Genomic DNA, 23,763 nt, shown 5'->3' on the forward strand with positions numbered 1-23,763 from the left:
GCCAAAAAGTTTAAATGAACCCCAAAATACGATTTAGTAAGAAGGTCGAGGGTTGTTACGGGGGTGGGGGGGCTTCTGGGGAAGGTTCCCGGGCGTGCCGCTTTGTGTGTCGAATGTGCAGACGGCGCCGAAAAGGACGATGTTCTTAGGGCAATGGCAGCCCCCTTTGTTGTTCAGGCGCACTGGATGAATCTCACCTTCCCCATTTTATTTCTTCCTTATTTTTTTTGTTTCTTTCTTTTTTGCACAATGCGACGACTTTGAGAGGACACTGTTTGGTAAAACGACCCCGCGCTTGCCTCACACGGCGTCTCTTGAGCATTGGGAAGCGTCTATTCGTGAGCCTCGAAAGGTTTCGTGCGATGCGATGCAGGCAGTAAGTGAAACTAGCTTGCAGTCGGCCGATACATGACGGCAAAAGACGATCCAGTAAGTGTTTGGCCTCTTGGTTTTGTAACGTTGTGTGGCTCGTTTGGGGAACATGAGCCGACCTGGAAAGCGTCGCGCTAAATTCTAAGTTGAGCGAGCGGGCGTGTTGTCATCTGGAGGCTCCGCGGAGACCGAACAGACGTTTGGAATCAGGCGCTGCGTTGATCCATCGTTAACTTGCAGACAGATTGGTCTAGGTGGATCGTGTTTATCAACTGTAAAAAATAAATAAATAAACACATAAGCCACCAAATACCCCTGCAACTATCCCATTTAAAAGCCAGCAAATAACTTGCCAATGCAGCTAACGGGCGCTCGATATCACGCCATACGAGTTGATCACCAAAAAGCTACCCCTTGCCTTATGCTCTCCCGCGTGCCTCTTTTTCTGCGTCGTTTTGAGTCTGTGCTCGCTCGCTACTTGAACGAAATGTGTTAGCGTGTTTGATTGCGGTGATCCCTGGCCGCATGCTAAGCTAATATTAGCTTTGTTTAACTGCGGAAGTTTTGGCCCTAAACTCACAACTTGTGTCCATAGACAAGCTTTTGCAGATATTGAACTGCGAACACGAGTCGCACACAAAAGCTTGTTAGCTGTGTATGTAATATGACAAGCTTCTTAACCCGGATTGCATTGGTTTAGCCAGTTTGTTTACGCCATGATAAAACAAGGCACGTTGTTGTCAGCATCATCTCATACTATTCTTAACATCAGAATCATCTTGATTGGCCAAGTACGTGTAAAAATCACACGAGGATTTGTCCCCGGTTTGAGCCAACTCGAGAATAATTGTATCCACCCCATATGACACGATTTGTTGTTTATTTGCTATGGCTCTATAAAATTACACAGTAAAACTGCAGTGACGTTTTAACACAAATAATTTAAAATAAAAAGCACAATTTCAGACACAGAGTAAGAGGACAACAATTTGAAATGAGGCTTTGAAAGGACTGTCATATCATGTGAAAGAACTTGCTGGTTGACAAGCTCCTAATAATTTAAATGTTTGGATCGTTCACACAACATGAATTTGCTATGATGAAGGGTTCTTATTTTAGTATTCATATTTTATCATTTTACACTACAGGCCTGGCAGATGTATTGTTGGGTTTTTGGGGGTGCTACTCAATTGCTTGAAATATTCCGCATTGTATTCAGATGGAAAGCTGAGCAGCATCGGAGCCGGCGGTGGCCGTTGGCAACATGGGACTGGACTTTGATGTGAAGACATTCTGCCACAACCTGCGTGCAAGCAAGCCGCCTTACGAGTGCCCTGTGGAGAGCTGTCGCAAGGTCTACAAGAGCTACAGTGGCATTGAATACCACTTGTACCACTATGACCATGACAACCCTCCCCCCACGCCGTCCGTACTCCATAAGAAGCGCAAGGGACGACCCCCTCGCGCCTCACTGGATGCCGACGACGGCGGCAGCCAAGGAGGAGGGCAGGGCCATGGCGGCGACACGCCCGGCAGCCCCGCTCCCTCCGATGCTTCTTGCTCGCCCAGCAGGGATGCCATGACATATGCCCAGGCGCAGCGCATGGTGGAGCTGGAGATTCAAGGACGCGTTCACCGCATCAGCATCTTTGAGAACATTGATGTGGTGTCAGAGGAGGATAGTGACGCCGAGGACGACCCGCCGTCCATCGGCGGTGCCACGGGCGTGTGTAACGGCAGCGATGGTGGCGAGGCGGGCGGCCCTGGCAAGGACCGGCCTGACGTTCCCTCCTCCAACGGGGGCAAAGCCACGCCCAAGTCCGGCAAGCATAAAAGCAAAGAGAAGAAGAAGGACAGCTCGGCCTACCACCATGGTGTCCAATCGGGCCCTGCGGTCAAACTGCCCGAGGCTGTCTTCCGCGAGCTGGACCAGGACAGGCCCGATGCTCCACCTCGCCCATCCTCGTACTACAGGTCAGACTTGCCACCTTTTCTAAACAGTTACGCGCGTCGGGTTTTTAGATTATGTGGGAGCTTGTGAAGACCTGCCCAGAGCTAGTTGGTGAATTCGCCTTTTTGTGAAATTAAAAATCTACTTCAATCCACAACCTATCTGAACAGGTCAAGGTCCGTTTGAAGGTTTGACAGCATCTTGGCAAGTCTTGCACCTAATGTTTTGGACAGTTTATGCAAAAAAAAAAAAAAAAAAAAAATATTGGGAGCCTTGTTAAGATACAACCACCAAAAGATTCGCTAACAATTAATGATTTAAAAACAAATGCTGAGTGCTGTTTGCATCGCCTGGTTCTAGAAATAAGGGTAAGCAATTCATAATCTTTTGGAATGCGTTCTAACAATTGTCCTATCTCTGGTGGAAGTCAGTGGCTCGAGAGTGCATCTTGTTCTCACAATGATTCTAATGATGAGGATGTAACCTAGGCGATTGTTTCAAGTACAATATTTTCAATTGACGACGAGGGAGCAAACGCTTGTCACTTGTCAGCAGGCTACGAAATCTGGTACCAGGAAAGATTGCGTTTAAAAAATAATCATAATTAAAATGTGGCCAAAAAATACTAAGAATGTCTAAAGTGACTCAGCCCTAGCACAATTTGAGTTTTACAAATTTGGCATTGGGTTAGGCTCAGCCCATTTTGGTCTCCAAACAGCTTCTAAATTTCCTCCTGCCTCCTGAACAATGTGGCACACTACAGCACAGGCCATATTGAGTTTGACTATTTTTATTTTTTTATTTATTACATTGATCACGTGTCTTTCGCAATGCGTACCAATATTAAATTATTCTCCAGGCCAGTTTGAAGAGCATCAGTCAGCGTCGATGGCCCGGTCGGGTCAAGAAAGATCCCTGACGGGGTGGGGAGGCAAGTCCTCAATTTGGGAGCCATCAAGTCAAACGGCATGCTGATCTCTAAGGCGGGCGGCTACACGTTTTGCTTCAGGTACATGGACAAGTCTGTGGAGGAGCTGGACGAGGAGGTGGAATATGACATCGATGAGGAGGACTACATCTGGCTGGACATCATGAACGACAAGCGGCGTATGGACGGCGTAACGCCCATCCCGCAGGAGGTCTTCGAGTACCTGATGGACCGCCTGGAGAAGGAGTCCTACTTTGAAAGCCACAATAAGGTAATGTGGCCAAGATTCTCAAATACTTACGTTTTCAATTACATTGTGTACTCAAGTACGAAAGCATTTGATTACTTTAATAATTAATTAGCTAAAGTAATAATAACTTTAGGACTTAATTCATTTAGTACCAGCCACTTTATACAGTTCTATAACCAAACGATGGGAAAAGTTTATATTTTATAAATTGAAAAAATAAAAAACTCCCACCCAGGCCGACCCAAGCACCCTGATCGATGAGGACGCCGTCTGCTGCATCTGCAATGACGGCGAGTGCCAGAACAGCAACGTGATCCTCTTCTGCGACATGTGCAACTTGGCCGTGCACCAGGAATGCTACGGCGTGCCCTACATCCCGGAAGGCCAATGGTTGTGTCGACGCTGCCTGCAGTCACCCAGTCGGGCCGTGGACTGTGCCCTGTGCCCCAACAAGGGCGGCGCCTTCAAGCAGACGGATGACGCGCGCTGGGCTCACGTGGTGTGCGCCCTCTGGATCCCCGAGGTGGGCTCACACCTGACTGCCGTTCATACTGGGAAGCGACCTTTTGATTTTTGCTCCCACCATGATGTTAGGAAATGGCCTTGTGAAGCATATACCCACTGTCGCAACAGTTGTTGTAATGCAGAAATGCACTTCTCGATTAGCGCCTGCATTGGCAACAGTTTTTCCTGATGAAAGCTATGCCAATCCACATCAGATTTTTTTATGATTAGGCACTCACACATGTGTTGGGCCTTGCTCATAAATTCCGATATCACAAAAGCGCGATTGCTCATTACTACACAAACTCTTTTCCTTCCCGGGCCACATTGGAGTAAGAGTTGCGCCTCGAGGCGATCAAAAAAAAAAAAAAAACATACTTGTGTATTGTATACTATAGCCAACACAATGCAAAATAAAAGAGCTGTGTTTTGTGCAAGGAGGGACTGATTTCATGACATTTCAAATGAACAGCTTTAGCCTGCAGCATTGATCTTAGATCTTGCTTTTAGCAAATGAAGAATGGTGACAATCATAGCATTAGCTCTTAGTTATAAAAAATGTGGCTTGTAGGGAAGGCCCCCTTAACATTTTCTTTACAATAAACCACTAATCATTGGTTAAAAATGGTCTTGGTGGAATATAAATGAAATACACTTAACCGGTTGACATTTTTCCACTATCGACAGAAATCAACAACAGAGTTGCTCAGGGCTCAGAAAGCGTCCTATCTCCGCCAACTGTTTTTTGAGTTTGCTCTTGTGATGTTTGCAAGCTGAGTCATTACCTGTGCCCTGAGTAATTGTGATCAGTTTTCAGGCAACAGCAAGTGGCAAAATTGGCCTTCCCCTAAAATGTATCAAAGTGGTTAGATTTAGATAAGCAATTCTTCCACAAATGCAATATTAATAATCAGCGTACTGTGCTTACACTAGTGGAACTGTGTAGAATACATTTTTATAATGAACATTTTACTGCTTGAGTTCCCCTTTAACTGGAGAGAAATCGAAAAGTGTCCCAAAATGTTATATTTTGCCAAAAGACATCTGCTATAGGCTTCTCAGCTGTGCTGTGTTTCTTTACCAAGGCAGCAATGAAGTGAATTATTTTTGTCATTGTACTAGTACAACATTTACATTTAGTTGCATAATAAGGACAAAAACACACACACAAATATTAATCATTTACAGGATCAACAACATTGATACCTTCCAGAAAAAAAGTTTTTGCCCTCCTAAGTCAGTGAGATTTGTACAGCTCTTCCAAGGTGGGGAGTGGGTAGTTGTTTTCATTTTTCTTTGCTGTCTCTATAACCACCCTTTGGGGGGGCTTTCTAGCCATCCACTGTGGAGCTTGCATACACACATGAAAAATGTTAAGATGCTTTCTATAGTGTAGCGATGAAACAGTACTAGCAGCTTCTGAGACAAGATTGTGTTGTGAAGTCTCAAGAAATACAGTCTTTATTGTGCTTTCTTGATGGCGATTGTGGCATTAATGTCCCAAGTTAAATCTTCCTGTGTGTGTACACCAAGAAACCGAAAGTCTTTTGCCAGATCCACTTGTATCCCCCCAATGTTACAAGCTTATGAATTAACAAAAGAGTTCAGTGTGGGAACCCTACTCATGGGCCCATCGTGTCACATAGGCCACCTTACACTTGATGACGATCAAATTTTTATGATGAATACGTAGAGCTGCCCAGGTATGGCCATGCTGCCGGTTGGAATCCCACAAATTATTTATGATTTTCTCTCTGCATGAATGGGTAAGCAAGTGAGTTTAACTTGATTAGTCTACCCATACGCCAATTTTTCAATCTTTTTTTTTTTTTGATTAGCAATGAGAGCATTAGGACCTGTGGCGCTGACACGCTTCTCTGGGCTTTCCGTCAGGTGTGTTTTGCCAACACGGTGTTCCTGGAGCCCATCGACAGCATCGAGCACATCCCTCCGGCACGCTGGAAGCTGACCTGCTACATCTGCAAGCAACGCGGCTCGGGCGCCTGCATCCAGTGTCACAAAGCCAACTGCTACACAGCCTTCCATGTCACCTGCGCGCAGCAAGCGGGCCTCTACATGAAAATGGAGCCCGTCCGAGAGACAGGCGCCAATGGGACTTCCTTCAGCGTGCGCAAGACGGCCTACTGCGACATCCACACGCCCCCGGGGTCGGCCCGGCCCCTGGGGGGGGTGGGCGGTGCCAGCGGCGCCTCGTCGCAGAGCGAAGGTGAGCCAGAGGAGGATGACGAGCCCGCCACAGGCGCCGATGACGACTCCAGGGGCTGGAGCTCGGAACGGGCCAAGAGGGCCAAGGCCAAGTCGCGACTCAAGATGAAGAGGGCCAGGAAGATCTTGGCTGAGCGCAGAGCTGCTGCTCCTGTGGTCTCTGTGCCATGCATTCCCCCTCACAGGTACTGCACACACTCCCAGTCAGTTGTTCATGTTGGGTTGAACTTCAATAGGAACCAAAGATGCAGAATAAAATGAACGTTTAACATTTTGAATATCATATTTAGGTTCAGCGCTTTTTGCATGGTTTGGTTTGTCACTAGAAGGAAGTGAATGACACATTTTGCGACAGGTTCTTGATCCCTGAATTGACATTTCCTGGTTCAATTAGAATTACTATTTTAATGGGCCTTTTCCTTATAGTCCGCATGTTTTGACATGAGAACAAGAGGTTGGTGAGATGAGATTTATCTGGGGAGGTGATAAATGACCTGAAAGAATTTTTTTTTCTTGTCGTTTTCAGCAATAAAGAAAATTCATGTTTCCTCTGTAGCATAGATGTTAAATTCCAGTTTTCGAAGGTTGTTACCCTGCATCTTTTCCAGGTTTCTTTCCCTAAAATACATTATTCTATTGATTAGCTCATCAACAAGCTGTGCAGGGTCAATCAGGTGAATCAGGTGTGATTGAGAAAGAAAGATGGAAAACATGCTCTAATGGTCTAAAAGTTTACAGTGCATTTTCAGTTCATCCTGGAGTGTGACCGAAAACACCAGAATACGATAACAACCCAATGCAGTTGACATAATAAATTAAATATGGTATGATTGGGTGAAGTAAAATTTGATTTTCTCCAGGCTGAGCAAAATCACCAGCAACTTAACGGTACCACGGAAGAGCCAGTTCATGCAGCGGCTTCACAGCTACTGGACCCTAAAGAGGCAAAGCCGCAACGGTGTTCCGCTGCTGCGTCGCCTTCAAACGCACCTGCAGTCCCAACGTCACGTGGAGCCCATCCCGCCGCAACCGTCGGCTCAACTTCCCTTGGTAAGTTGTCCTATGGATGATTTGCCCTGGAAAAGTCTTTCCTCTTCTCATTGTGACGTGTCTGCTGCTGCCGCCGCAGAGGGACGGTGAGGAGAAGCAAACGGTTTTGAAGGAGCAATTAAAGGCGTGGCAACGACTGAGACATGACTTGGAGAGAGCCCGACTACTGGTGGAACTCATCCGCAAGAGAGAAAAACTCAAGAGAGAAACGGTGAGGCGAAATTGTGTGTTTGGGAGAGGTTCACAGGGCTCAGAGATGGTCTTATGCTGCGGAAAAAGACCCATTTTCGGCTCATTGCGCCCAAAAGGAGTCGTCATTGAAAACAAACGAGTCTTGACCTGTGATTCAACTTGTGCGAGTCCGTTTTTGTTTGGGAAACACTGTCTGCTTTGTCTGTCTTCAGATTAAAATGCAGCAGATGGCGATGGAGATGCAGCTGACTCCCCTTCTGGTGCTGCTCAGGAGCACCTTGGCGCAGTTACAGGAACGAGACACGAATAACTTCTTCACGGAGCCCGTTCCCCTTGCAGAGGTTACCCAATATGTCTGCACCACTTAAGCTGTTGCCATGATTTTTTGTTTGTCTTGTCAAACTGAGACTTCAGTATGTCCATGAAAGAAACCATAATTTGCATTCTGACCTGCTAGGTGCCCGACTATCTGGACCATATTGACACTCCCATGGACTTCCAGACCATGTGGAACCTTCTGGAATCCCACCGTTACTTGACGTTTGAGGCATTCGAAGGGGACTTCGGTCTGATCGTCAACAACTGCCTCAAGTACAATGCCAAGGACACGGTGTTCTACCGGGCCGCCCTGCGCTTGCGAGAGATGGGCGGCGTGGTTATCCGAAGCGCCAGGCGGCAAGCCGACAGGATCGGTTTTGACTACGAGACCGGCATGCACCTCCCTCGAGAGGTCAGTCCCAGCACCCGACGGGAACTGGAGCGGGAGCGCCAACGGGAACGAGAGCGAGATTGGCCCTTGTCGTCCAATGAGGATGGTGAGCCAGTGTCTCCTTTCCGTATTTGGCCGCTGACAAAACAAAAAACAAACAAAAAAAAAACAAGGCCGTCGTTCTCAGACTCACATGTCACAAGTCACTTTGCATCCTGACACATACTCAACATACACCAAATTAGGAATATTTTGCTTTCAGGTAACATTTCAAGATCAATTGACTTTACCAAAAATTTTGAATGCTCTTGTCCGGCTTTTTAATGTTTCAGTAGAAACTTTACAGTAAAATAGGCAACACTTTCTTGATCCCTAAACAGCATAAATTTACATTGGTCAAATTGGTAGTCACCAACATTTAGCATCCTAAGGCCACGACGTCACCTAACAATCATCAGATGCAGTAATGAGCTGAAGGCGCTGGACATTGAAGTCCCATTCACAAACCTGTGAGCCTATTTGCCTTTACATTTGTGGCCTCACATTAAAAAATAAAAAATAAAAAAATGCATTTTTTGACCTGACGTTAGAACCATCATTTTCCTGAATCAAGTCTGCACCTGCACAGTAACAAAATGGGCTAGTCCATTACATGAGAACGGGGAAGGTCAGCTGAACCTTATATTTTTAAGCATGCGATGTTAGTGTAAAACAGTTATGATTCTTTGAAATAAAAGAAAGTTTATTATTTGTATCCTGTAAATGTGGCCACGTGGCGTTACCTTTGTTTTCCTTATGGTGAATCTAACGCGGTGAGGAAGCGTTCTATCTAGCTCACCTCGCTATTAAGCAAAGAGCAAGACTCAATATTTCACACACAAATATTAAGATTGTAGCATAGCTATGGGAAATTTGTGTTCCATAATAAACGTGTCTGAAAATTCGTCAAGAGTGATTGCGCAATCCGAGTTGAAGCTTAATCCTGGGTGCCACACTTGGCGTCTGACCCATTTGAACGGGCACATGCAAGTTCAGCGTCAAAGGGAACGTCCTTGGAAATTAATTGGTTAAGAACTTCAGGTTGTGCTGAAACATTGAGAAGTTGGACCTGCGCTTCAAGCCAGGGCAAAGTGAAGTTGGATGCTTGTTGATACTTTTCTCCCCACCCAGAGCTCCTGGCGCCCGAGAACCGGCGGCGGCTGCCCTTGGAGGAGCAGCTGCATTACTTGCAGGCGCGTCTGGATGAGACCAGCGCGGGCAAGCACAGTATCGGACAGTCACGAAGAGCCAAAGCTCTGCGCAAGGAGCTCAGCATCATCAAGAGGAAGCTGGCGCACCAGCGGGAGGGCGCCGCCGGCGGAGCCAGGGACTCTCTTCTGGGAGGAGGCAGCGGGGGAGAACGGGGCACGCTCCCTCATCACCTGTCGGCTGCGGGACATCATGACGAAGGCGAAGAGAGCAGCAGCCAAGAGCTTGGTGGCAAGGGTCAGTGTGATCACCTTCTCGCTCGGGGTCTTTGGCCAGTTGGCCTCTGTGTAGCTTTCAGACCAAACTTCGCTAGCTAGGCAACAATGTGATGTTCCAGCTAATTGGCTTTTAATTCGAAAATAAAAATGTACTGCTCGTATTACAGCATTAAAAGACAAGCCTTGTTAAAAGCTCATATCCCCCACGCCCTTGTTTATATTGTGTTGTGTTTATTTGTAAATCATATTAAAGCTTCCTTTTGTTTTTGTTGTTGACCTTCAATAGATCTGAGTGTGTCGTCGTCTGCCTTGGCTCCCGAGGTGGGCCGGCGGACGTCCGTTCTCTTCTCCAAGAAAAATCCCAAAATGGCTGGACCTCCCAAAAGGCCCGGACGCCCCCCGAAAAACCGGGACCCGGGCTATGCGGCGGCAGGGGTAGCCCCCAGTCCCATCGGGCCCCCGCAGCTGCCCATGCTTTCCCCAGGCAGGCAAAGAAAGCGCCCCCGCAGCCCACGCAGCAGCTCCAGCTCCGACACGGACAGCGACAACGACGACCTGCTACCCGGTACAGCAAATGCGTGCAATAATGAATTACACTTTAGCTACAACATATACATATCTTAAAGCACTTGTTTGAGGTGAGTTTTACGGATTACCATTTATGTAATGTTCATCCATCCATTATCTTAACCAATTCTCCTTTCGACGGTTGTCTGGAGCCTCAAGGCCTCTTAGTTCAGTTTTCTTTCATTCAAATGTTTCCAAACCTTAGAGGCGACGTAGGACCCATTAAAAACGAGGACAAGATTTTATTCCTGAACAACGTTAACATCGCTCCTAAATATAGAAACAGTTATATATTTGTACCTGAAGAAATCATGCCGCTCTAAAAGAGAACATGCAGTTACCTAAAAATTCAATCGAATTGTATTTTGCACATGCTTTTTTTTCCGTTGAAGAGGAATTTTACTGTGTATTTGTGTATCTCTATATATATTTTTTTTTCAAAGGATACGTCCTTCCTGTTGACATTAAGTTGTTCTTGCAGGCCTGCCAAGTAACGGCTTTGACGGGGGGAACCAGCCTGTGACAGAAAGCTTCCGCGTTTACAGAAACGACACTCGCCTTCCACGTTCTAGCTCCGACTCCGAATCCACCACCAGCAGCAGCAGCAGCGCCGCCTCAGACCGGACCAGGTGAGAGGGCCTCTACTGCTGCTGGTCGCTCTTTTGCTTTGCTGTACATGGAGCTGAATGGAGAATCAGTTGTAGGCATCTGTTTGAAGAATGAGCGCCTCGCACTAGAGACTTATACAGTGAATGTTTTGCGCATTGTAAGCTTAAGATGCACACGTCGTAGTGTGTGTGTGTGTGTGTGTGTGTGTGTGTGTGTGTGTTTATATTTAGAGGCATGTGGTTTCAAGAGGCGGTGTGTAAACAAATATGCAAATTCACCACCCTGAAGTCCAAATGCCAGATTCCAGCTCCCACCTGTGTTGTCCAAAATGCTGAAAAGGGCTTTCTTGGCCTTGCCTCCTGGCATAAAGTCGAGCGTCGTTTCGCATAAAGAGACCAGTTTCGAGGCTATCAGTAGTACTTGCATTATTGAACAGAACTAGTCTCAGAAGTAGCCACAGTTTTGCTGGAGAAAGGTGTCCCAAGAGATGAAGCAATGCATACTTGAGCTGGGCTTGCCTTGTTTTCTGCGAAGTAGAAATAAAGGTTGTCTCAGCGGTGGCCGTGGGAAGGCCAGTTCGAAGTCTTTGCTGCGGGTTTTTGTAGACCCGGACTTGACTGTGACACCTCTCCCCTTGCCTCGACAGCACCACGCCATCAAAGCAGGGCCGAGGGAAGTCGTCCTTCTCGCGCTCGGCCTTCCAGGAGGACAGCAGCGAGGAGACGTCTGGCACGGAAAACGAGGCGTACTCGGTGGGAGGTTCCCGGCCCGTTTCGCACCGTGAGTGGGGAAGATGCCGGCGGGCGAGGTGAGTTGCGGTGGCTGACTGGCAGCTGACCGTGCCCTTTGCCGGCAGTGGTGCGCGGGAGGGCGCGCTCGGGATGCTGGATGACGTCAGACGATTACGCATCATTGGAGGCGCTGGACCTGGTGTGGGCCAAGTGTCGAGGCTATCCCTCCTATCCCGCCCTGGTGAGTTCGCTTGGCTTCCTTCGGCTGCGCCTTCAATGTGCTGACTGAGCGCTGTGTGCAGATCATTGACCCCAAAATGCCCCGGGAGGGCGTGTTCCACCGCGGCGTCCCCATCCCCGTGCCCCCGCTGGACGTTCTCAAACTCGGCGAGCAGATGACCCAGGAAGCACGAGAGCACCTCTTCCTGGTTCTTTTTTTCGACAACAAAAGAACATGGTAAGTGCTTTTGTGTTGAATGGGTTGCTGTGCTTTTATTGCAGCTTTCAGGCTGCAGACACAAGCTGACTATTTTAGGGTTCGCCTATGTGGCCAAAAAAAAAGAATTAACATCAAACCTCCATTTTTGTTTAAAGTGATTCTAGACCAGAGGTGGGCAAACTTTTTGATTCAAAGCCCACAAAGGGTTTTAAAATTTGACGAAAGGGCCAGACTATGAGCAGAGGATGGATTGTTTTAATAGCAGCCTGAAACCTTGCCCGTTTCGAGTACTCAAGTTGCGCCGTCCGTTTTCCTGAGCGCGCACACGTGTCGCTTGCTGGCCTGCTTTTAACGGAAACGTAGCAAATCATCAAAGGTGCTTTCACAGAAATGGGGCAAACGTGTTTTGAGAGAAAGGTGAAGAGGAGGGGGGAACCCGGCCACCGCGGTTTCTCGTCACGTCGTCAAGGCTGGCGTCAGCACCTGCCTGGCCACAAACCCAGCCACGCAACTCTACTTCCTCCCAAAAATTCAATCTGGCCTTTTCAACTAACTCCATCAAATCCCTTTCATTTGTGACAAAGGCCTTGTGCTTAAAGTTAGGCAAATTTGCACCTCACGTCGATCTCCTCCCCAGTAAACCTCGTGTGCCACAGGACATGCATCCTGATAGGATCGTTTTCTGAGGAGGAAAACAAAAAGTATTCTGTTCCACAGCGAGTTGCTGCCTATTTTCACTACTGCAGCTGATGACTATGAGGAAGTATGAATATTTACTTTTCAAGTCCATTTGCAGTATCCGCCTTAAAATATTTTTCTCTGCCAGAAAGAAAAAAAATAAAAAAAATCAAGTATTTGACCAAAGGATGGTCTAAAAATGGCCTCAACTAAATGAATTATGTACTAATAGTAACTGAAGTTTTTATTTTTAGTTATACTTATTATTATAAGTTTATTACTTTAATAAGTCATTCAGTACCAGCCATTTGAGACTCTCCTTTAGCCAAACATTTGAAAAATGTTGAGATTCGAATGTTGAGATTGTTTACAAACAGAATACGTCTTTGGCATTGAACGAGTTCAAAGAATAGGAACCACAATGACCTGAATAATAATTTCCTGCATGCCATGTTTTGCTCTTTGGAAGTAACATGCTCATTGCTACTAACTGACGTCAGGGCAACAAACATTATCTGTTAGAAAAAAAACAAACGTTCGCCTCACTGGAAAGTCGAGTTAAACGGCATGCAGCCCGCTTGCTTGACATATTCCTGTTTGTCTTTTCTCTGCGTGTGCAGGCAGTGGCTGCCGCGCTCCAAGCTGGTTCCGCTGGGCGTGGACCAAGAGCTGGACAAGGAGAAGATGCTGGAGGGTCGCAAGTCCAATATCCGCAAGTCGGTGCAGGTGGCCTACCATCGGGCCATGCAGCACCGTAGCAAAGTGCAGGGAGACCCCAGCAGCGACACTAGCGACAGCGACTGAAGCGCCCCTCATCATGAAACCCGCCGGCGCCGCCCAGCGAGCCACCTCCTGTACACGAGTGCCTGTGCAGTGCCACGCACCCCGAACACGATCTCACTTCATTTATCGGGCGTGTGGCTCCACCGGACCCTTGCCGCACTTTTGAAAATTTGACATCATGATGTCACTTGTCGGCCTAACACTTTTCGAGTTTTTGTGGTGTGCACAAGAATCTCGCTGCCCCCCATCTAACGATTGACTCTTTTTTTCGTTTTTTTTAAATGAGACAGCACGCACAAGGATACAATTTTAATAATAAAAACAAAACAAAGACGCATATGAAGCTCTCTGGTTTGTCAAAAGAAAAAAACATTCTGGGAGAACGCAGACTGTGCATTCTGCTGATGACACTGGGCCTTAATTACATGACAACCATTGAAATGCACTACATTTTTAAGTGTGAAACCAAAGAAAAAAAGGTGCATTGACTCAAACCGTTCCACTGAAATATTAAAAAATATAAAGTAATCGCATCTTCCCATATCCATCTAAGCTATGGAGTCAAACCAGAGCCAGTCTTTTCCCTTTCCAATCAAACCATCCTTGAATTGTTTCGCTTCCCTTGTTTTGGAAACCCATAAATCATTTAGAGACGAACACGCTATGTTCTTCAAGGAACTGTGAACAACATTTTCCAAACACAAAAAGGTTTCCATAGGATGACTTGCTCTCACTAAATGTACAGGTCAAAAAGCTGACTTCTAATCGCAGCAAAGTTGCTTTCTATATTCTAATTATGGGGAACACAATCCAGTCAGAAAAGCTCATCAAGTTATCTAACATCCCAAATCTGGCAGTGAGCCGCATCTAAGTTTTCTTTTCATTGTTGGGTGTTGAGAAGCGTTTTGGCCACGCACGCGCGGCATTCTGCTTCAAGGAAGCCTTTTAGGCCACGCCCACTCCTTCCTCGAGCCCAGATCAAGAGTGACGCAATCGTTTGCCTCCCGGCGTAAAGTCGAGCGTTGTTTCGCTTGCGCAGTCATCGTCCGCTTCCAAAACTGCGATGCGACTGCCAAGTGGGCGCGCGGGATGGCTCGTCCGCGACCTGGTGGTCGCGGCGACTGTCGTCATCGGTCTCGGGCTGCAGAGCGGAAATGCAAGCTTCTCCTGCAAGGTGAGAACCGACCCGACGCGTGGACACAGACTGCAAATCACCTGCGCGTTCTTCATTAGGAGCAAAGTCCCTTCAATGGTAAAATTTGCATTACCTGAGGTCACGCTTCAGCATTATCGAAGAAAAATTGCACTTTGTACTCAACTTTGTCAAAACAGGGCTCGTTCTAACATTTTTTAACCTTAGGGGGGAAAAAAGCACAGAGCACCGTGTCTTATTTGTCCAAGTGACACGCGAAGACTTTTTAATTCTACCAGTCGGAGTCTAGTGTGTGAATCGTGTCATTGGGAAATAAAAAGGGGGGTTTGTTGCCAAGAAAAAAAATCATTTGAAGGCTTGATGTAAAATTAATACACCTTGTTTCTCTTTGTTCTAACTCCCCTGCAGAGGACCAATGAGAAGGGTGAGTCTAGTTCAGTTTGAGTCTGGACCAGTTTTCAACTTGATGTTGTCTTGACGACTTTTGACTTGTGGCCAGCGCACGAGGCGGCAGATGGCTGCCCGGTCCAGACTAGCCGACATCCTTTCAACAGCAAGTGTGTTAACATCCGGGTTTGGATTCAACATGAAGGTAGAAATTCCAAAAGGCTTCACATTTGAGGTGGAAGAGAGCATGCGTGCGAATGATGCTGAGGGCAGTTTCGACGTTTTGTCCGTTTTTTGGTTGTCCAACGTTGCAGTAATGGTCCAAAAAAAGAAAAGAAACCGGCCCACCCACTAGGATCAATTTATTATTCAGATACTGTATATATTTTTTTTGGTTATTTTAGAACAACAATGGTCAATGTTTTGCGACTGACAGCGGATTTTTGTTGTAAAGCAGTGCTGGTAATTGACAAGCCAAACCCCAAAAAATTAGCTATTGCTGGTGTGCTTAATTCAATTGCATTTTCCTTTCATTAAAAAAAAATACTTCGACAAATGGTGTTTTGGGTTTGTGTCAAATATCACGCGGCAAAGCATGAAGCTTGTAAAGATAAGTGTGCGTCATGCAGGATGGGCTGCAAGATGGCGCCTGTCCAGCCAGGCTTTACCACCCTCTTTACGTCGGGCAGCTCTAACACTGTACACTGAAAAGTGAGTGCAATTTTTGAGATGATGTGAGAGCATCATGCCCCACAGAAAAAAATGCCTCCGGTGACACAAAACATCCGCCCACACAACAAGTCTGCAAGTCGATGATGAATGCTATTTTTAGCGACAGCTGTCAAAAAATGTGCCACCTGAACTAAAGGTGATGTGCAGAAAATGTATGTGTGTGTGTGTGTGTGTATGTATATATATATATATATATATATTTTTTTTTTTATTATTTATTTATTTTTTTTTAATGTGCGTACGTGCTTGTTCCAGACTTGCATCAGGCCCCCACCATTGAAATTGTGTCAGTGACTCAAGAGATCATCCGCCCCGTCGTCAAATACAAAAGAACAAAGAAAAAGGTTTGGCCTTTCACCTTTTACTCTGAAACCTTTTGGTTATGTCCCCACAGTCTTCTTCTTCATCCTTATCATCTTGATTACCATTTTTGTGTGTGTGTGTGTGTGTGTGTAGTGGCACACCAGGAAGAACGGGACGGAAATTCGAGTGTGGTGTCACGAGAGCTTCGAGCCCTCAACCTGGGTATTATCCCGCCTCTATTTTCAGAGCTTTTGTTGGCACGCTGGCGGTCCATTCATGCGGCGCTTCTCTCTTTCCAGTGGGAGCTGCTGTGTGACTGCGTGGCGGCCACACCACAGCTTCCTGTCAGAGTGTTCTACCACTCCGCGTCGCTGCGCTGCAGTGTCAACTACACCTTAGCAGGTAGCATCTGCCTGTTGCCTGCTCACCTTCCTTCTTGGCTCATTTGAGACATTTGGATGGCCAGGACATGTGTTCGGAAATGGAACGTTTATTTGTGAAACTTCCCCTATTTCCTAATGGCCACAGCATGACATTTACATTATAAGGTGTATTCCATATTCCGAAGGGGCTTGTTTTTAGTAAGTCACCCCCGCTACGGTCCGTGAAAGGAATATGCTGGCCTCAACCGATCCGTGACACAAAAAACATGTTTGAGAGCACAACTTTAGCCCACAAGAACAAAAGGCGTTTTGATACTAATTTCCTTGTCCAAGGCAATCATTGACTGACCCACCAAGGATGCGTGCCAGCCCAAATATCTGCGGCCCTTTCAGCATGCCTTTGTCCAATCTCTCATCTTGTGTGTGAATTGACTCAGACGTCGTACCCAGCTTCTCGTTGGCTGTGAATCTTGCATCCAAAACCATCAACGTGACCGTGACATCGCTCACGGATCGTCAGGTTCGCGCCAGGTGGTGCTACATGCAGAATGTATATAACTGCATGCAGCGCTCGCATTCCAACATCACCGTCGTAAGTCGATCAGGCACAGCCAAACCTTCAGCCAGGAAAGCTGAACGTTCTCTCTTTTGTCTTTTTAGATCGATCCGGCCCAGTCACGTTCGACTCGTCTCAGCATTCCGCACGTGTTGCCGTGCGTATGCGTACAGGTATGTTTATTTCCATGCGATTGTCTTATAATCGAGTAATCAATCCTCCCGTTTTTTTACGTGCGTGGATTTGACTACTCAATATTGAATTGGTATTGTGAGTGGATATAACAACTTGTTATTTATTGTTATATCAAAATCCGCCTGTGCTAACCGTCAAGCAATCGCGATTCCCATTAGTGTACTAGCAATTATCGTTTAACGCCAAGAAACACTGACGAGTAGTTAGTTCACACATATATTTTTATTATATTTACGTTACAAAAAGAAGTGTCCTTAAAGTCACATAACAGACAAGCTTCAACAATATTCCATGAGTTAGTCAAGAAAGTGTTCCGTTGTCAAACTAAATCACTTTATTTTTGTCACTCTTTTTCAATTGGAAATAATCCCAAACTTCTGACATCCTTCCCTTCTGCCATTATTGCGGCCATGCGTCTGCAATAGAGAGAAACATGGTTCTAGCGGATTTAATACTACATTATATATTTGTATTTATAGATCTACCTTTTCTTTTTCCAAGCGCCACACTCGATCGAATGGGCAGATTGTGTCCTCTAGTGGAAGAACGTTGAGTTGTTCCAGCATGTCACAAAACGTCAGCGGTAGAGCTTCTGTATATGAGCAGAAATGCATTTGTTGTTGAAATGCTTATTTGTGAAAAGTCCGGACTTTATTGGACAGGAAGTCCGAACCCTGCCACGATTTGGCTTTCGCCACTGATGCTTTTACTCAAGCGACAACAGGTAAAGCATCTGTGGTAAAAGGTGGCTAAAAACAAACCATGGCAGGCTTTTCAATTTCTGGATTTGGATTTGTCCCATTTTCCATTTTTTTTTTTTTTTTTTTAGGTTTATTACGCCCACACGGACTCAGTGCGCAAAATGACGTGCCCTTTCCAAAACATCCCTCCGCCAGGTGAGTATATCCGGAGCATGGGACTTGCCTGTGGCTTGCTCGGGACATGTCGTGTCGACATGCAGATGTGGAAGACGTGTGGCGTACCTCAGAGGTCACGCCGTATGAGTCCACTTTGACATGGCACTCCGAGTGTCCCGCCCGAGTCTTCCAGGTGGCCGCCTCCCTCTGCTGGAGGCATGGGAAAGGCATCTGCACCCCCCTGGCCAACTCCTCCCTGGATGTACAGGATGACGGCATGCAACTGGTGCTTGGCAAAGTTGGCACAAGGCTCATCGTTGTTTGAAATGTTTCTTGAAGGTTGACGTGTCCCCTTGCAGATCTTCAACATCTCTGCCATGGACAAACACCCGCAGTTGTGCGTCAAGGTGAGGATCGCAAAGCAACCAAGTGAGCTCAGGGTGTGGAAGTGTGGGGGTATGGGAGGAACCCGGAGTGCCCAGTGAGAGCCCACGTGGGCTCGGGGAGAACATGCAAACTTCACACAGCCAGGCCAGAGCCAGCTAAATTCAAACTCGGCTTCCTTAGCGGGGGGACATGCTAACCGGTGCGTTAGCGAGCCACCCCCAAATATTATTTTTTAGCATCAGTGGGCTTTTTTCTGTCTTACTTTGAAAGGTCAGACTGCATTTGAATGCACCATACGCCTCATTCTCAGGTTCACAGCTAGCCATATCAAACAATGAAATTGGCGAGCAGTTTCTTAGCGTCATTACTAAATTAAGTATGATTATGACTCTTTCAAAAGAAAATAAGTTAAGATGAAACAGTCTTCTGGAACTCTCTTCCCTTGCTCTATGGTTTTGTGTTTTCAGTTTTCCTTCCAAGACAGCCACAACATCTCTTGCCCATTCTTTGCTGGTGAGTTCAAGCAAAATGTCACTTGATGTTTCATGCAGAATGACAGCGTTTTGTTAGCCCATAACTGTGCCCCCACTAATCTAAATATGGCATTCTGGGTACCATTGTGTTTTTTAAATTTGAATTAAGGAGCGAAATCCAAACGTTTTCATCCATCTCTGGGGGACATTTTGTCACTTGCCAACAAATCATAGCCAATCATGCATACTTTAATTTCTTTGCTTTTAGTAGCCATTAACCTAGATGAAAGCTAGTCTTGTTTTTATAAAATAATGCTAGCAATGTTCAAGAAGGAGCTTACTACAGTTCTGAGAACTACAGAAGGCTCTCACATGAGATCTCCACGTGCCATGTTCAAAAAAGGACCCGGAACAGGTTACCTACTTAGTATGCATGGGAATGACGATTTTAAAAGCATTCAGTCGAGAGTCAACATGCGGGAGGCAAGTGGTGTCACGGTTCCGAGTAGGTGCGTGACGTGCAACATCTGTGTTGCAGAGAAGTCGTCGTGGGACCTTTCTCTCGACGCCAACTCGCGCTTGCTGTTTGTCTTCATCAAGTCTTCATTGCCCGCCACATTCTCAGCTCAGCTGTGTATGCCCAGCCAGGAGGAATGCGCACCTCGAGGGCCCGTCTACACGGTTGCGGCGGTGAGTTCTAAATGGGACACGTGGGCCAGTTGTGGCAAACTCCAAACTTTCAAAAGCCGCTTTACATTTCCTTACTCGAAAGGGTCTGTACAATGCAATTTATTATTATTTTTTTGAAGTTAACTATTGGCCTATGTGGTGTCATATAACATGTTTGTGTCATGGTGTTTTGATTTCTTACGGATTTTGAAATAATTTTGGTGGCTATATTTCTGAGCCAGAAGAACCTATTACCGAAGTATCTATTACCATGTGCCTGCAAAGATGATGTCGTCCTAGTGTCCCACTGACTATTGGTTTTGGCCGCTATGACATCATAACGTGACGACCCAGTTGTTAATTGAGCAGGAATACATGTGAAACTCAGACCATAATTTTAGGGAAATCTCTGACGCTCTCTGAATTTTGTGATGCATACAGAAAAATAGTTTAATTTATGCATTGAATAAAAATAACTGCAAATATCTGAACCTTTCTTTTTTGAATCTATGAAAGCTGGCATAGACATTGATATTTTACTTAATTACAGTAAATGATCCACTTATGTTTACAATTCCTAACTAAATAATAAGGCTTTCATCTTTCATTCTAGAAGTTGGAATGTCAATCAATCAAAATGAAGAATACATTTGCAACTGTGAACATGCCGTTTTTGTGGAAAAAGGCAATTTCCTAATTCAAAACTTAGAAAATATGAAAAAATGGAGCAGACCATGATGATTATTTGCACATCTCTGAATCTTTTGCACATCTAGGCAGATCGGATTGAGGCAGCTCTCAATCAAATCATTTTGAATATAGTTTTGCAGACAAAAAGATTAAAATCGAATCACCAATCACTGATTCACAGCCCTTATCTATCTATCTATCTATCTATCTATCTATCTATCTATCTATCTATCTATCTATCTATCTATCTATCTATCTATCTATCTATCTATCTATCTATCTATCTATCTATCTATCTATCTATCTATCTATCTATCTATCTATCTACACACACACACACTGAAATACTGAAGAACGTGTAATGTTTGTCAGGAAGGATCGCGTGAGAGCAAAATGAGCGTGCCTATGGTCGGTGCTGCAGAGCGTGTGTGTGTGCAGGTAAGGTTGGAGCAGCGGCGGGCACCGCCGATGCCGAATGCCGCTTTGCTTTTGTGTCTCATGGGTTGAACATGTGCAGGTGTGGCAGTCGTTTCCCACCCGTCACGGACGAAGAATTGTGTGTCCACATAGTGAGTTTGCTTGTGCTTCCACGTGGGATTATTGCGTCTTCACTGATCGTTGCTAGTAAAGTGTGCTTGTCTTGTTTGTGCAGACACCCGCAGCAGGTGGGGCATGCAAGCGGCGGCAGCTTTGACACTTCTACCCTTGTTTGCAGTTTTGGCCCTTGTTCTCCGCTCTATAACAAAAAAGGGAGCGACAGGTGGGTAGCATGCTTTCCTTCTCTTTCGTAAGGCTTTCATTTTGATCAGTTAATTCAGACAGTGTGGGGAAGAATGCCAGGGAGTCAAGAGGCGCCGGCGGGCGGAGCCTAAGCTGGAAGATAATGTTGCACATGCACTTTTGGTCGCTGTGTTGCAGCTTGGCTGTCCATCCAGGAGCCAGTCCTGCTTGTGTGCTCGTCTGAGAGGTCGCCGCACATTTTGGCAGCCTGCGCCCTGGCTTCGCTGCTTCGCGGGGATCTGAACGCCACGGTGCATGTCGCCCTGTGCGCGGCCAGCTCGCGGCCAGCGACGGGCGACGAGAGAGGCGTGGCCGACCTGGGACCGCTGCCTTGGCTGTACGGTCAGTGGGAGGCCGTGCGAGAGGCGAGAGGAAAAGTCCTCATCGTTTGGGGTCCCGAGGCCAAGGGGGCTTACGGCAAGTGGAAGCGGCGTCGGCACGGCAGCGACCCGGACGATGACGATTTCTCACACGATGACGAACGACGCGGAAAGCTCAACGCCAGCATAACACAGCAGGACAGCGAGCCATCCGCCATCATACAACCCGTGTTTGCTGCTGCTCTGGCCTGCCTGGAGGGGGCGCTGCGTCAGCATAAAAGCAACAACGCAGGAGTAATCTTTGTCTACTTCCGAGGCCTGGGCCGCAGTGGGGACATCCCCCGAGCCTTTCGAGGCGTCCCTCGCTACTGTGTGCCCCGGGACTTGGCCGGCCTGATCCGAGAGCTGGGAGGCCTGAGGGGGACCAAAAGCTGGCGCTGCTGGCGCCGGATGCTTTCAAAGGGGGTGTCGGTGTGGTTGGCACGCCGGTTGGCCCGCAGACTGCACACCCTGTTACCGCAAGCGCACAAGTCGCAAAGCCCAAGGTCATGGCGAGAAACCGCACGTTCTTGCCTAGGGGCAAAAAGGAGACCCCCTACAAATCTCACCTTGTGCCACTCCTGATGCCAACATTCTCTTGGGGCAAAAATGTTCATCACTGACAGTGCCCACCTCAGTAGCAGGCTCTGGTTAACTTCAACCGGTCTGAGCCACCTGAAATCCGTTTTTTCTTCACCAACGAGCTTGAAGCAAGGTGATGCAAAGGCTGTGCATTGGAAGGGAAATGCTGAGGTTATCGCCGGCCAATAAGAAGCCTGCATATTGGATAATGGTACTCTTTTCAATGTTTAAGATTTCTTTATTGTCATTACACCGCAAGGAAATGAAATTTCACTTTACAGGTTTGAACCGTCCAAGAAACATACACTGACACTGAAAAAGATGACCAGCAGAGAGAGGTACTTGCTAAGAAGTTTCCCACATTTTAGATGAGAAAAGTCAAACATGAGGGATAGGAGAGGGGAAAAAAAAACAGGACTCAGATTATGTCCCCAACAGGGTTCATAGTATAAGCCTGAAAAAAAAAAAAACCTCACACATACCACAAAGACCTCACACAAACCTCGAGATAGACGGGGTTTCAAGCGCCCTTGAGCGCGGACATGGACAGATGGCTCGAACAAAGTTAGTGCAAAGGCTTCTACTCATGATCTGGTCTTTTATACTGACGAGTAGTTTTACAAAATGTTACTTTTACACAACCAAAGCCAAGGAAGCATTCATTTCATATTGTAACTACGGATATTTGGGATGCTAAGGGAGCAGAACTTTCGAAAACCAACTGTGTCCTTTTTTCTTTGATTGACATCCTCCCGTTAAGAGTTTTGTAACTCCACACTTACACTATGCTGTATTGGCCACTGGGTGTTTTTTCTTATGAGTTTGTTAAATTTGAAACAATATGAAAATGCTCTTTTCTTTAATATTTTTGCATGAATATTGTCTTTTTTTTATAGTAATGGAACAATAGACTATTGTGATCTTGACTGCTGAAGGGAGGAGATGTACATATTTTGATGAGGACAAACTGTCTTCTTTTGTCTTCAGCAGGATTGAATAAATTCTGGAAACCGGTACACGTGTTTAATGAACCCTACTCTAACACCCATTACATGAACGGGATGCATGGCACAACCTGTTTTACTTTTGGTCAACAGGGCTTTTTGATTCATTGAAATAGGCGATCACTCGATTGGAGTTGGTGAGTAGAGGGAATAAGCCTCCAAAATGAAAAACAACTATTTACGTTTCATACAAATTCTACAAGAGAAACGTAATTCAAACAGAATAAAATAATAGATTTATTTCTTTATTTGTAAAATTTCACGAAACTTTTTTTTATATTGCAATAACTTACAAAGTACAAAATATATAAAACAACTCTGAACAAGCAAACATTAGTAGGACATATCATGTACAGAGACAATAAATCCAAAATAATAAGAAAGAAGAGCCATACAATAATAAAGAAAATAAAGAACTATGCTAGGGGTACAAGAATTTTTATAAATACGTTAAATTATTTACACATCTTTGTTTTTTGAGTCTTTTTACTGTCTGATTTTCGAATTAAAAGAATGTATGTATTAACCTCGTTAAAAAAACATTAAAACATGATTTCTTTCCAATAAATTTGGAGCAATGAATGTGGTATTTTGCCAAAAACATTAATACATTTAATAAACAAATAGAATCCATTGTTCTCTATAATTTCCAACAAAGCCAAACAAAACATTGTTCCAGGCAATTGTATTCGCAAATTCACATAATTTCTGCAAACGTCCGGGTGACATCATCTGCACTCTGATGACTGTGATTGGTCAACACATCAGAAGGGGGCACAACTGAGGGGCGGGGCTTGA

At 45.9% G+C, this 23,763-nt stretch overlaps 2 protein-coding genes across 5 annotated transcripts; both read left to right on the top strand.

Moving 5' to 3' along the window:
• The first annotated feature begins 120 nt into the window (after window positions 1-120).
• brpf1 (bromodomain and PHD finger containing, 1) lies at window positions 121-13,792 on the top strand. 2 transcript variants are annotated; one of them, XM_088407359.1, is made up of 16 exons: window positions 121-429; window positions 1,592-2,346; window positions 3,333-3,522; window positions 3,737-4,024; window positions 5,899-6,416; window positions 7,092-7,281; window positions 7,361-7,492; window positions 7,686-7,814; window positions 7,931-8,288; window positions 9,353-9,667; window positions 9,935-10,213; window positions 10,697-10,844; window positions 11,471-11,604; window positions 11,681-11,796; window positions 11,858-12,012; window positions 13,293-13,792. In XM_088407359.1, exons 2-16 carry the CDS (start codon window positions 1,637-1,639, stop codon window positions 13,474-13,476), a joined length of 3,846 nt encoding a protein of 1,281 aa, XP_088263485.1. In that variant the 5' UTR covers window positions 121-429; window positions 1,592-1,636; the 3' UTR covers window positions 13,477-13,792. The 2 variants fall into 2 exon arrangements, with proteins under 2 accessions (XP_088263485.1, XP_088263487.1); XM_088407361.1 differs by having other exon boundaries at window positions 121-376.
• A 617-nt stretch (window positions 13,793-14,409) lies between these two features.
• On the top strand, window positions 14,410-22,975 carry il17re (interleukin 17 receptor E). Of its 3 annotated transcripts, XR_015864719.1 has the most exons (18): window positions 14,410-14,707; window positions 15,017-15,032; window positions 15,108-15,200; window positions 15,983-16,071; window positions 16,184-16,252; window positions 16,330-16,432; window positions 16,851-17,005; window positions 17,074-17,142; window positions 17,994-18,060; window positions 18,126-18,307; window positions 18,381-18,428; window positions 18,876-18,921; window positions 19,420-19,571; window positions 20,613-20,678; window positions 20,758-20,809; window positions 20,893-21,000; window positions 21,159-22,172; window positions 22,243-22,975. XR_015864719.1 is itself a non-coding variant. In XM_088407362.1 (17 exons), the coding sequence occupies exons 1-17, from the start codon at window positions 14,519-14,521 to the stop codon at window positions 21,962-21,964; spliced, it is 2,310 nt and encodes a 769-aa protein (XP_088263488.1). In that variant the 5' UTR covers window positions 14,410-14,518; the 3' UTR covers window positions 21,965-22,975. The 3 variants fall into 3 exon arrangements, 2 of the variants coding, with proteins under 2 accessions (XP_088263488.1, XP_088263489.1); XM_088407362.1 differs by having other exon boundaries at window positions 21,159-22,975; XM_088407363.1 differs by having other exon boundaries at window positions 14,411-14,629; window positions 21,159-22,975.
• Window positions 22,976-23,763: the final 788 nt, after the last annotated feature.

The sequence above is a fragment of the Hippichthys cyanospilos genome, chromosome 2 (genome assembly GCF_059441005.1).
Source record: "Hippichthys cyanospilos isolate Australia breed blue-spotted pipefish chromosome 2, RoL_Hcya_1.0, whole genome shotgun sequence".
NCBI classification, from domain to species: Eukaryota; Metazoa; Chordata; class Actinopteri; order Syngnathiformes; family Syngnathidae; genus Hippichthys; species Hippichthys cyanospilos.

Excerpts from the sequence above, each read along its gene's own strand:
- il17re (XM_088407362.1), top strand. The coding sequence starts at position 14,519 with ATGCGACTGCCAAGTGGGCGCGCGGGATGGCTCGTCCGCGACCTGGTG. Across the intron at positions 16,433-16,850 it reads TGTCAACTACACCTTAGCAG|ACGTCGTACCCAGCTTCTCG; the intron begins GTAGCATCTGCC and ends GAATTGACTCAG. Across the intron at positions 18,061-18,125 it reads CCAAAACATCCCTCCGCCAG|ATGTGGAAGACGTGTGGCGT; the intron begins GTGAGTATATCC and ends GTCGACATGCAG.
- brpf1 (XM_088407359.1), top strand. The coding sequence starts at position 1,637 with ATGGGACTGGACTTTGATGTGAAGACATTCTGCCACAACCTGCGTGCA. Across the intron at positions 3,523-3,736 it reads ACTTTGAAAGCCACAATAAG|GCCGACCCAAGCACCCTGAT; the intron begins GTAATGTGGCCA and ends ACTCCCACCCAG. Across the intron at positions 7,282-7,360 it reads CGTCGGCTCAACTTCCCTTG|AGGGACGGTGAGGAGAAGCA; the intron begins GTAAGTTGTCCT and ends CTGCCGCCGCAG.